The sequence below is a fragment of the Rhincodon typus genome, chromosome 5 (genome assembly GCF_021869965.1).
Source record: "Rhincodon typus isolate 14 chromosome 5, sRhiTyp1.1, whole genome shotgun sequence".
In the NCBI taxonomy this organism is placed as follows: domain Eukaryota; kingdom Metazoa; phylum Chordata; class Chondrichthyes; order Orectolobiformes; family Rhincodontidae; genus Rhincodon; species Rhincodon typus.
In genome coordinates, this window is record NC_063336.1 from 17,265,960 (window position 1) to 17,279,393 (window position 13,434).

Consider the following 13,434-nt stretch of genomic DNA (forward strand, 5'->3'; position numbering starts at 1 on the left):
GCTGCTTGGCCTGCTGTGGTCATCCAGCTCTACACCTTGTTATCTCTATTTCAAGTGGAAGTTGTTTTAAAGGAACAGCAGTTACCTGTTTTGCAAGTTATTTTTATTATGGTTGAGCTATTACAAATTCATTTCCCTGCTTTTTCTTCATATCTTTTGATGCACTTGCCTAACAAAAATGAATTGTTCTTCATCTGTAAATACATTTTTCATTTTCTCAATATGCCACGGTCTTTCAGGGAGAGACTTTTGGGTTGCTTTATGCTTCCTGATTTCCCTCTAAAATGGCCTAGTTTGAATTCTCCAATTGCTTCAATCCTGGAGCAACTGCTTTTGTATGAATAAGGTGTTTTAGCAGATTTTTGGGAGACTCTGGCCATTTTCCTGGCTTTGTATCTAAAATGTCTTAGCTTTACTTTTCTGAAGATAAAGGTTAAATGACTCCTCTCATCAAACTGTTGCAACTGATTAAATTCATAATGAAAATGTTCCTTTGCCCTAATTAATGGTCTCCATTTTCTAAGAGTGAAATAATCTGCCACTTGGCATTCTATTATAAAAAATGCTGATCGCATGTAATCACCTGCCCTAATTTTTAAAATACAAAATATAGTTGTCTGTTTAAAAATTCAAGTGATAATTGTTATTTTGTTTCAAAAAATTAATGAAGAGAAGATTTGTACAGCCTCCAAATCTGATGAGATCAGATCACTGGAGCAAAAACTGGAACAACTAAAAGTGCAACTGAAGTTAACTCAGGAACGGGAGCAAGAAATACTGCAGGTGAGATCTGTGCCTTTAGAAAAGATACCTATTTGAGATTTTGTAAAGCATTTAATACTTGCATAAAAATTCAACTCATAATTACATTTTGAAATTCTTAGATATAAGATAAACCAATATTAAAATATTGCTAAATGTACACAATTTTTGGTGAAATTTGATCAGTATTACATCGCAACCTAGATTTATTTTGTTCCTCGTCCTGAAAATTTAACACTAGATGTTCTCATAACCAAAAGAATGTTTACCACTGCTTCAGCTGTGCAGTGTGTTGCTTCTACATTGGCAGGCACTCCATTAATTTTCCATATCTTTTATAAAAATGCAACTTGATTTCTTTTAGCGTTTTTGGAATAAATATCTGCTTATTGCTTTTTTAAAATCATATCAGTGAAAGAACACAACCCATTGCGTGCAATGCCATGAAACTACCTGTAGCATGCAGAAAACCCTTTGGTAAAACAACAAATGTGCCCTTTAAATTACTAAAGCTAACCTTGCTCTGTATTTTATACAGTTAAACTATGAAGGAATATACCATTGAAATATGTGTATTAGATATACTGCTGATGCATAAGGTTATTTTAATGGTAAGATTAGCTGCCATAATTTATGGAGCATGGTCATGGATACATACGCTTTTATTGCACTACATTCCCTCAAGAATGCTTGCAGTCTTCAACATCTCTGTTTCACATTACATTCTCATTACAACTTTTCTGCAATGCTGAACATTTTATTTCTCTATTGTCTAAGATATTGTAACTAAAGAAGCTGTGCCTAGGTACTTTTTGTATCTAAGTTGGCACTGTAATTGACAATGTATAAACTTCTGGCTATACTCAGAGAATGTGTGATAGTAAAGCCTATTCTATTTCATGCTATTCTATTCTAACCTAATCTTAATTGACTTTTCAGTTACCTAGAATACTTTGTGTATTTTCTCATGAAAAGCTTACAATGACTAATACTCCTGGTTACTTTCTACTGTGAACCGAAAGTTACCATAATCCTACAGGATTATTGGCTGCTTTTTCATTAGCCTGAAGGTCACGATGCCTCCAGCAAAGGGCGAGTTTGAGAAGGTGCACCTTCATGGTGACCTCAGCCACCATGGGAATTGAACGTTGTTGTCACTCTGCATTGCAAACCAACCATCCAACCAATTGAGCTTAAACAAAACTCCATTTTTTAACTGTAGTATCACTATTGGAGCAGAGCAAACTTTTACTGTGAATGTGCATATTATATGCTAAAAACATTTACTATGGCTATTCTAACTAGTACATTTATAATCGCACTGATATTTAAAGTATATAGCCATTCGGAAGTTGCACTTCAAAATGGTTGTAGCTCTTCATCTACTTCAGTACCTTTATCCTCTACTATCCCCTCATTCCTTTACATCATTGGTAATTTGAAATTTCTTAGACTCTATTTAAAACCTATTCAACAACTAATCTTTCACAGCCCTCTGGAGTAGAAAATTCTAAAGTTTTGTAACCCTCCTAGTTTAAAAAAAAACTCATCATGTTGATTCAGAGTGCCTTTAATGTGCTTTCTAAATGTATAAAATTGTGTTATGCAGATGTCAACCCAAAATGCCTTGCAGATGATTACTGCACCGTCACATCAACCAATCAAGTCTGTTGCGGAATCTTCAGCTCCTGCTTTGCAAATGAAAATGGACAAAAGGGAAGTAAAGGAACAAAATTCATCTTTAGAAGTTTGTGCTGGAAATGTCACAAATACAAGTTTTGCTACAGCTCATCTGCAACAACCCCAATGTGAGGTGTCATCGTTGTTGCCAACAATAGATCATAAATTGAAATCTCCTGGCTTTCAATCTGGATTTAGAATTTATGAAGAGGCAGAAAAAGAGTTTAGTGACACATGGGCACAAGTGGAGCCACTATCCAGATCCATAGTTACAGGTTTATATGAGAGCAACAATAGGGAACAGTAAGTATTTTTGCTACCTTTTTTAATCTTAAAATGTCAGTGTTGAGTGTCCCAGAAACAAATTTGGCAATGATAAATTCTGTTTACTTAAAACCTTTTTAGAAACTTAGTTTGAATGATCCTTTCTGGTTTGATTTTGATTTTTTTTTTGGTGCTTTGCAAATACTTCAGTGCACATATCTTCAGTGTCTTAATTGACACATTACCTCTTGGCTATCTGTACAGTAGCCTAATGACTGTTATTTGTGATTTTAAGTAACACAATGCAAGTATGCAAAAACTGATTAATTGTGGGCTGACAACAGAAAAATTAAGAAAATTGTTAGAATTTTCTTTAAAAAAAAAACCAACTGAATTGCCCTCCCACCTCCCCATTCTGTTCTACTGTGTATGGGACTGGAGTCACACAGTATTGATCATTTGGTGTCTGTGGAACCAGAGGTGGAATAAATAAATAGTTGCATGTCATTGTCTTCCATATTTTGGAAACAAATAAACAAAAACCCTGCAAATGTTTACATATTCTAGCACTTTCTTCTTCCTCTTCCTTGTTTCCTGAAGATAATGTGCTTTATCTGAAATATACCTCCATAGACAAGCAAACCTTGCCGTAACTTATCAAGTCCAATATTACAGTGTCTGTTAAACAATTAGGGTGTAATATCGATTTTAATACTATGCGTTGTTTGATGGATGGATTCCATTTAGAACCAAAATGACATCTGATACATACATGCACAATTCAGCTGTAGGTTGTGCCAGATGTCATTGTTCGGCCAATTCCATCAGAAGTATGCAGGGCAAATTGTGACAAAGTAGTTGATTTTAGATTGTACTGCCATTTTGGAGCTCATTGCTTTAGTTAATAAGCTGATTTAACCTCATGTGGCTGAATGTGTTTTACATAGCAATAAGGACCCACACTCCCCCGGGGTTGCATTGCCCTATGATTACAAACCTTTTACATATCAGACTTCTTCTAATCTCAATCCCGGGCTAATAGCTATGCCTTTCGGCTTGCTATCTGTTATTGCAAATGGACTGTTTATAGGGAGCTAACTGTATTTTCTCTTGCCTACAGCAGGAAGAATCAGTAACAGATTTGCTAGGATTTCCAGATTTCCAGTTCTGAGGAAGGGTCACCAGGCCCAAAACGTTAACTTTGATTTTTTTCTTCATATATGCTACCAGACCTGCTGAGCTTTTCCAGCAACTTCTGTTTTTGTACAGATTTGCTAGGATTGCAGACTTCCTCGTTGTACTGGGCTGTCGCACACACCACATGGCAGATTTCATTTCCTAAAGATCATCATGAACTAAATGGGTTTTTCTCATAATCTGGCAGTTTAACCATTACCATGACTAGCCCTAAGATTTTATTCCATGTTTATTTAATTAACTGAACTTAAAATTCCACCAAGGCACCTGGGGAATTTGTTTCCTAATAATTTATCCAGGTCTCTGGATTTCTAATGTAGTAACTTAAAGCCTGTGTAAAATTGTATTTGTCTGCAATGTCTATGAATTCAAAAGAAAAATATTGCTTGAGTTTTGACAAAATAAATGGAAGAATATGAACTGTGGTGCCTCAGACTAACAGTTTTAAATAAAACATAATGACTGTGCAATTGTATAAGATAACAAATTTTAATCTTTTAGGTTTATGAATAGAAGTGGTAACAGTTCTAGGACCCCGCTCTCGAAACCAAAAGACGGTAATTTATATTGTGTTTGGAAAACATTTACTTAAGCTGTTGTCACATTTGCAAAATAACATTATTGAAAATTATCATGAAACAAGAATGAAGTTAGTATTTAAAAGCTAAAATGTGTGTGTGTGTGTGTCTGTACTCATGTATTTTCATAACATTGTTGTGAGAATCATACAGGAGGTCTACTTTTTTGTTTACAGTTTTGATTCATTGGCCTTAACTCCAAATGATACTGCACTAGCTAATTTAATCCCAGTTTTCTTCTTTCAGAACAGTTTAAGCTGCTAGACAGCCTAGGTGCTTGATTACCATTTGATGGCCCGTTCTCCTTGCATTATTCAGCAGCTGAAGTTGTCTCATGATGCTGGACAACTATGTGCCCTTTTACCTTTTTGGCATCATTCAGTGTGCATTTGGATATCTTTCCCAATGAACTTGGATATTGAAAAATACCAATAGCGGTAATGTTTGCTACAGTCAACAATATTCTTAAAGTCAAAAAGTGAAACTCTAAAATAAAGCCACTGAACACTGGAAATACACAGCAAATTAATGAATATTTGTGTCAAAATATTTCCATTTCAAGTCAAACCCTTCTTCAGTGACATGACTTCTCCTTCTTTTAAACTTTAGGGGTTTTTGGCCTAATTTACTCAATTTCTCAGCATAGGACATTTCCTCCCACCTGGGGAATCAGTCTAGTGAATGTCCGTTATTCCCTCCGAATTTAGTTCGTTCTTGGGTGAGAAGACCAAAACTACTCCAGACTCACCAAGGCCTTTACTGTATGTAAATTGTAGTAAAAGTTTACCCTATACGCCAACTTCTTTCTAATATCACGTCATTTACCTCTCTAATTCCTTGCACATTAACTTTGTGATTTGTGTGCAAGGACATTAAGTCCCAAATGAATACTATAATTTTTCAGTTTCTCACCATTTTAAAAATATTTTGCTTTTCTATTTCTTTTTCTGTCAAATTAGACAACTTTCCATTTCTTCGTATTATATTCCAGTATAATTTTTTTCCCCCTTTTTTTTTTTTATTCATTCACGGATTGTCACTGACCAGGCCAGCATTTATTGCTGAGAGGGCAGTTAAGAGTCAACCATATTGCTGTGAGTCTGAAGTCATGGGAAGGCATGCAGGATGGCAGTTTCCCTCCCTAAAGGACATTAGTGAACCAGATGGGTTTCTCTGACAATCAACAATGGTTTCATGGTCAATATCAGATTCTTAATTCCAGATTTTTATTGAATCCGAATTCCACCAGCAGACTCGGCAGGATTCGAACCCAGGTCCCCAGAACAGTACCTGGGTCTCTGGATTAACAGTCTCATGTTACCACTGCTAGGCCTTCACTCCCTTGCATGTTCTCCTAGTTTCTCCACCTAGTTTTGTATATTAAGGAAACTTGAACTATCATTACCATTTATTTAGATTGTATATAACTAAGACATAAACTCTGATCCTTGTGGTGCCACAAAGCCTGAGATGACCCATTTATTCCCACTCTCTGGTTACTGTTCATTTACCAAATCCGAAACAGTTTGTCATTTATAATTTTGTGTAATAACCTGTGTTGTGGCAATTTTTAAATGCCTTTTGAAAATCCAACTAAATTACATTCACTCTTGTATTAAGTTTGAAACCGGTGGATAAATAACTCTCCACACACTCAATGGGGCCAAACAAGTTGGTTATCAACCTGCCAATCCTTCTGACACGCACCAATAGCAGGCTGTAACTCTGGGACAGATTCCTGGTCAGCTCTGTGATGGAAAGAAATTTGCAGCTTATGCCATCACTGTCCATAGCTCCAAACTAAAACTTGTACAATAAGGTTCACGTTGCCTCAGGAACTCTGACACCCCACCCCCCAAAAAAAAAGTAATCTCTAACACCATAGATCCAGGGTTGCAACATGCACATGAGTTTGTGACTAAACCTAGACAGCCTACTCTCAGTCCTTGTTCTGGCTTTACATGAACATACATAAGTTGCAATTTGCTCTCTAGCACTTGAGGTTGTACCAGTGCATTGGTTAAAATGACATACCTCCGATTTTTCTACAATTTGGATGGAGTGACAAAAACACCTCCCCAGGATGTATTTCTTTCATAGCTTTAACTCTTGTGAACTTGTAGGTCTTCAGCTACTATTCCTGCATTTATTACACAGTCAATGGACTGTCTGCCATCACAATAAAAGCCATTACTAAACCACGGTTTAGGCACCATGGCAGTGGTGGCAAGTTGCTGCAGCGAGTAAGCAGCCAGCAGCAACAAAGTTGTTTAGAGGCAGTTTGTATGTAGACTTGGCTAATTGTCTGAGCCTCACATTTCTTGACTTTGCTTTGTCAGTCGTTAATTTTGGCTGTGGAAGATGGTGATTATTTCTGTGGTCAGTGTCTCAGTTCTTGGCTCCATGTAACTTAGTATTCTTCTTCTTCAGCACGCTTGTCTGCTGTGCAAGTATTTAGTGGTCCATTAGAAGTGGGTGGCACCCACCTCCAAACCTATCAATAAAAGACAAAGGCTCTGAGAATAGCATTTTTGTTCTTGAACTTTCTGTTCTGCCACATTAGTAATCATAAGTTAGGGAATGAAATCTTTTAATATGTAATTGTTGGCTTTAACATTCAATTCTGACAGGAAATGTTTCTGGATCAATTGTGAATAGATCCCACACACCAAACTCTTCTTTTGGCTTGGTTCAAGCTACTCCATCCAAAGTGCTACCTTCACCAACTGTTTATACCAAAGAAGCATTAGGTAAGAAATTTATTTCAGTTAACATTGATACGTGAAAATTGTGAAATGTTGAGTTGCAAATCTCTAATTTAAAAAAAAAATGCATGTAGGACAACTGTGAGCCAAAGGCAAGACGGAATTGCGTTTAGCAATACTTCTTTACTCCTCCATCAACATCTCTGGAATGTCCTGCCCCACCAGCAGGACAGATCTGCTAAAGTGGCAGAATAGTCAGAAGGAGACTTGACAGTCTTGAAATTGACTTTGACCTAGACTCTATAATGATTTCCGTCAAAAATCAAACATGGACAAGAAAATCTCCTGCTAGTTATCACTCCCTATCATCCCTCAACTAAAGAATCAATGCTATTTCATGTTGCATAGTACTTGGAAAAACACTATTGGCAGTAAGGACATTGCAAATGGCTTGGTAGGGCTATCACTGACCCAACTATTCAATTGGGAAAGGATGTCAGTTTTTACATCGCCTGCCACAAGTTCAATCTAACGTGGAAGAAAAACATACAGCTACAATCTTACCAACCTACCAGTTGCTGAAGCATCTATCCAGTGTGGTGTTACTCGAATTAACCACTGATTCTGGAAACAGTCTCTCATATTCATACAGAGTACACTCTCCATTGTTTGGCACTACTTCTACATGGCATAGATTTAGAGTAGATTTAGAAGTTCAAAACTCACTTAATCTGAGATGCTCTGAGCCACCATCCACAATTTAATTGTGTTTCATGATAATCTCTGTACACATGGCCCATAGTATCTCTTACACTATCAGGGACAAGGTCAGTAGGTACATGGGAACACCACCACCTGCAATTTTCCCTCCAAGCGACTCACCATCACTTGGAAATATATTATTGTTCTTTTTCTGTGCCACTGGGTCAAAATCCTGGACTTTCCTCCCTAATGGCATTGTGGATCTATCTTCACATGAACCGCAGTGGTTCAAGAAGGCAGCTCACTAACACTTTCTCAAAGCAGCTACAGTTGGGCAATAAATGCTGGCTCAGTCAGTGACACTCATATTCCACAAGTGAATTTAATAAAACATCAAAAACACAGGGATTAACATTGTCACATAGTTATGCAAGAGACCATTGCCAAGAGCAGCCCTGTATGTATCTTAAAAATGTAGCCCTGACCTCATGAAGCCACAACAGTACTAATGAGTTCTAGGCAGTGGAAGCAATATTCTGTGGGCAGAATTAAATCATCCCACAACCAATGGATAAGATCAAGACACTGAAGTCCTGCCACAGCCATTGGTGAACAATTAAGCAATTGATACCAGTTTTTAGGCAATTTGCTTAACTCCATGTGATATCAAAATAATGGCTGATTGCACTGCATACAGCAAAAGCTATTGGTTCTGTCAATATCCTAGGATTAGCACTGAAAATTTGTATTTCAGACAAAAGTTATGTCTCTAGCTAAACTGTTTCGGTACAGCTGAAACATTGGCATGTACAGTCAAGATGAAAATTAGTGGAAAAGTCTTTCCTTTAAAAAGCAGGACAATCCAGACAGTTACCAACCTATCAGCCAATTCTCATTTGTTGGCAAATGATCAAAGGTATTGTCAAAAGTGCCAGTGGCCTGGCCTGGTGATGCCCATATTCCACAAATGGATAAAAGCAAACTGTAAGCTTCCTGTGTAACTTACTGAAAGATCATCTAGATTTCAAGGCAAAGTTGGTCGCTGGTGAAGGTTTGGTAAGTTAGAATTGACACTGAGGGGACCAAAATAACCTGAACTAAGATAGTTGGCAAAATCCCAAAAATGGAACTACCTCAGAAATTGAAAAATTTATTATCTCTAACTTGTAAGTTTATGTAAATTACAAATTGAATTTAGAATGAGTGTGCAATTCAATCCAAGCTGTAAAAGCACGACTGAAGGTAATTTGTCTTTTCCCGTTGTAGATGCTATAATGGACATGTTTCAGGCACCAGTGATTCCTGAATTACCTCAAGTCGATGAACATGGTTGTGCTTTTGCAGAGGATCGAACAGAAATGCAGGATGGAGATTCCAAAGCATTTTGTAAAAAGGATGGTAAGTCTGTTTATCTTCTGTTCCTTTACCATTGCTCTAGCTATTTTAATTTTGGATCTATTGGCTGACTTCAACGCCCACCAATACTAATGCACTGCATGCGTATGTTCAATATTAAGACAATTATTGAATATTAAAAGAAACATTTTACTTTGCATTGCACTTTATTTATGTTTTTACTTTAAAATAATAGTATCATGATATACTGCTCCGTTAATATACTCTCAATTTATTTTTTAAACTACTTAATGATAGTGAGATGCCTCCTTGAAGTGCTACAATCCATCCTTGAGGAATTTAATTTTCTTTTGCCACAGGTTAATCCTCTGGAATTTCTTCTTTAGAACCTGCATTACAATTCAACCCACAATAGAATGGTAGCCTTTCCTGTGCTATCCTATATAAAATGAGATGGCTCAGTTTCTAATAAGCATGAGCTATAGTACAATATATTTGTAATAAGGCATTCACATTTTGGTTCAAGGTCATAAAAATGACTGGAATATTATAAATTGTGAAACTGAAAGTCATGACTATAAATCTTGTAAGTGTCTATCAGTGCTCAATGCTAGTCTGCTCACCTGAATATGATAGTTTTGGATTTAACTTCATATGTTGTTTTGAACTTGGCTCAATACATTTTCCATTGAATCAAATAGTATTGCATTGAAGGATCATGCCAGTGACTTGAAGCTTAAATTGAAATCCTGTCTTTCTTTTCAGGTGAACGTAAAATATCCCATGGCACTTTATAAGGAGTTCTCCTTGTGTTGCTGGTGATATTTACTCTTTAATTGGCATTTAGTATCCTGGTCATTTATCTCATTATGGTTTGCCCAACTTCTGTTTTGTGCAAGAACTTTCATTACAGCAGTGACTATGAAACTACTTAGTGTTCCTGCCTTTTGGACAGAAGACCCGGGTATTCAAGTCCCATCCACCCTGGACATGATTTAATAGCTATAGTAATTACACTTGCGTTGTATCTCATTGTGGGCTGTTGTGGTAGTGTCCCTACTTTTGAGCAAGGAGAGCAAAATTCAAGTCCCACCTTCTGCAGAGGTGTGTAATAAAATCTCTGATCAGGTTCATTAGAAAATATTTACAAATATAGGTGGGCTTGTGTGGCTCAGTAGTAATGCTCCTACCTCTGAACCAGAAGTCCTGGATTCCACCTGTTTCAGACGTGTGTCATAACACGTGACAGTTTGATTAATAATTTTGATAAATGCAGGTTTTCGTTTCGATTTCTGTACTTTCATTACTATATTTTGCTTACTGTGTCTTAATTAATACCTCCCAGTTGATCTCTTCTTTGCTGTTACTTTATTTAAGCTTGCTGATGCTCTGCGATGTAGGTCTCGAATGAGAACCGAATATCTTGTAAAGTATTGTTACACTATAAAATTGTTGTTTCACGTTAACGTGAGGAAATGATAGGATGGAAACCTGGAAATTTGTCAGAGTAATGCACCTTCTCAGGTTAATACGCCTTCTCGGAGTAATGCGGCTGAGGGGCAGTTCAGTCTGTAGCACTGGTTATTGAAATTGTACTGTTGCATCCTATTAATCTTTTAATCCTATAATGTTTCACACTGTTTTTCCTATTCTTATTGTGTACCTGAGAAATTTGCTGATGATACAAAGTTAGGAGGCATAATAGACAGTGTAGATGGTGACATCAAATTACAACAGGGTATTGATAGACTAGCTGAATGGGCAAAACTGTGACAGATGGAGTTCAAAGTAAGCAAGTGTGAGGTTATCCACTTGGGACCAAAAAGGGTCCTTTCTAGATAGTATGAACAGAAACAGGAGTAGGCCATTCAGCTCGAGGCACTGTTCCTGCAATCCTCTCAAAGTTCTCATTAGCCAAGGATGTACTTTCACAAGAGACCTTGAAGAAAGTTTCTGGTCGTGTTCTATCACTGCTTACAATTGAATATTGCCTCTTAATTTTATTTTTTGCCTCCATCTTTTTCCTCAAGACAACCATCAATCCATGGAAATTCTGGGTATGAACTTTGCTCCACCTCCTACTGTACCATTTTCTATCTTTGAAGATGATCCTGGAAGTGTGAATAGGTATATAAAGCACAGTTTCTTGTAACATTTTTTTTTTGATAAAGCAAAGCCACTTGGTGTTTTGTTAATTCGCATTGCAATGTTGCAGCATGCAAAATGATTTGAACAGTAAACCTGTAGAATCGACGCCATGGGGAGAATTGTCAGAGAAACAGTTGATGGTTGGTAAAGTAAAGGTAAGAGATCCTTTTAATTTTCCCACCCCACTATCAGCTGAAATGTTTGAGTGCTACCTGTACACAGAATTACTTTTTTAAATGTAGTGTTGCAACAGTTATTTTGCTTAAAAAGTTCTAGACCAGAATGTGAAGTGAATAACCATTCAATCTGGTACAAAAACAGAAGTTGCAGGAAAAAGTCTGACGGCATCTGAAGAAAAAAATCAGAGATAATATTTCAGGTCCGACAACCCTTCCTCAGAAGGCCAGAACTGAGAAAGGGTCGCTGGACCCGTAATATTAACTCTGATTTTTCTTCACAGATGCTGCCAGAACTGCTGAGATTTTCTAGCAACTTCTGTTTTTATTCCTAATTTGCAGGGCACACGCAGTTCTTTTGGTTTTTATGTAATGTATGGTCTTGTTTCAAGAAGAAATCTTACCAGGGCACCTGAATAAGTAGAAGCATGGGATCTGTAATATCCTTTTGATGAACCACAGAACAAAAAGACAAGATCTTTGACTTACCATCTTCATCTGAAGGAAGGCACTTCTACAATGCCATATTCCTTCAGCAATTAGTTTAGATTACTTGAGTTCTGAGGTGGAGCTTGAGCCTACACTTTTTGATAACAGAAGTAAAATTGCTGCTGAGCCAACCTAAAGCTAAACTCTTGTTGCAACTGTGAGCGGAACTTATTGACCATCTTCGGGTACTTTGTATAAACTACATAGAAGTCAGTACTTTGGTGTTATGTTCCTAGCTGGTGTTACTACTGGACACGTCAGGTCTCAGAGTGAAATCTGGCCTGTTGGGAAAGAGGAGCAGGAGTAGGCCATTCAGCCCTCTAAGCCTGCTAAGCCATTCATTATGATCATGGCTGATCATCCAACTCAGTAGCCAGTTCTTGCTTTTTCCCGTTATCCTTTGATCCCCCAGGTGCTATATCTGACTCTTCTCTTCTTGAAACCATACATTGTTTAGCCTTGACTGCTTTCTGTAGTCGTGAATTCCACAGGCTCACCACTCTCTGGGTGAAGAAATTTCTCATCAACTTCGTCCTAAATGGTTTACCCCGTATCCTTAGACTGCAGCTCCTTTGCCTTCGGAAATATCCTTCCTGTGTCTACCTTGTCAATTCTGTTAGAATTTTATAAGTTTGTATGAAATCTCTTCCCAACGCCCACCATTCTTCTACTTGATTTATTTTTGTGGTCTTTCACTTAAACATAAACTCGCAATGGTCCAGACTTGGCTTTAACCAAAAAAGAAATGATAAAATAGAACAATTCACATTCAAATTGAATTATATGGTTTTGAAACACATTGCAAAACAAAATCCCATTTACCCTAACATTTACACATTACAGTACTAAAATAGTACAGAGAGAATTCTCTCTTCTGTCTTAAGTATTTGTTTGATTTTACTGCTTTCTTCAGTTTGTGGTCTTGATAGCCTTTTCCTTGATTATTCATATAACTGACCTTGAACCTTCTTAGCTTCAAATAATCCCTTCAAATTTCTAACTAACAATTCTGATCTAGAATTTTCAAACTATTCGCTTATACTGAGGTAGTTTATTTCTTAATTGTTTTGCTTCCTTTCTCCAGAGAAACTGTTCTTGCATCTAATCCCAGCCAATCTCTGAAAACAGAACTCAAAAACTTTCCAGTCTGGGTTTTTCTGAAGCAAAAGTCAATTCTTGTTTCTCCTAAACCAAAAACCAGATAATGACTTTCAGTGTTTGTTCTCTCTTTCTGGTACAAGTTTCACAACACAACACTAACCCATATTATCAGTTCAGGAGAGCCCCAGTCACCTGTTCCCTAACATATACTGGTCTAAGACTGCGGCTTCATAAAATTAATTATTAGTCCTTCATACACACAGCCCAAAACTTACA

General features: G+C 37.1%; 1 protein-coding gene across 2 annotated transcripts in view; it reads left to right on the forward strand.

The window, feature by feature from the left end:
- The window catches only part of bub1 (BUB1 mitotic checkpoint serine/threonine kinase), a 60,896-nt gene that overhangs the window by 17,613 nt on the left and 29,849 nt on the right, over positions 1-13,434 (forward strand). For both annotated transcript variants that reach the window (XM_048596857.1, XM_048596858.1), the window contains exons 9-15: positions 671-783; positions 2,372-2,745; positions 4,405-4,460; positions 7,112-7,231; positions 9,155-9,286; positions 11,275-11,371; positions 11,460-11,547. In XM_048596857.1, the coding sequence (XP_048452814.1) occupies positions 671-783; positions 2,372-2,745; positions 4,405-4,460; positions 7,112-7,231; positions 9,155-9,286; positions 11,275-11,371; positions 11,460-11,547 (980 nt within the window). The remainder of the gene's footprint in view (positions 1-670; positions 784-2,371; positions 2,746-4,404; positions 4,461-7,111; positions 7,232-9,154; positions 9,287-11,274; positions 11,372-11,459; positions 11,548-13,434) is intronic.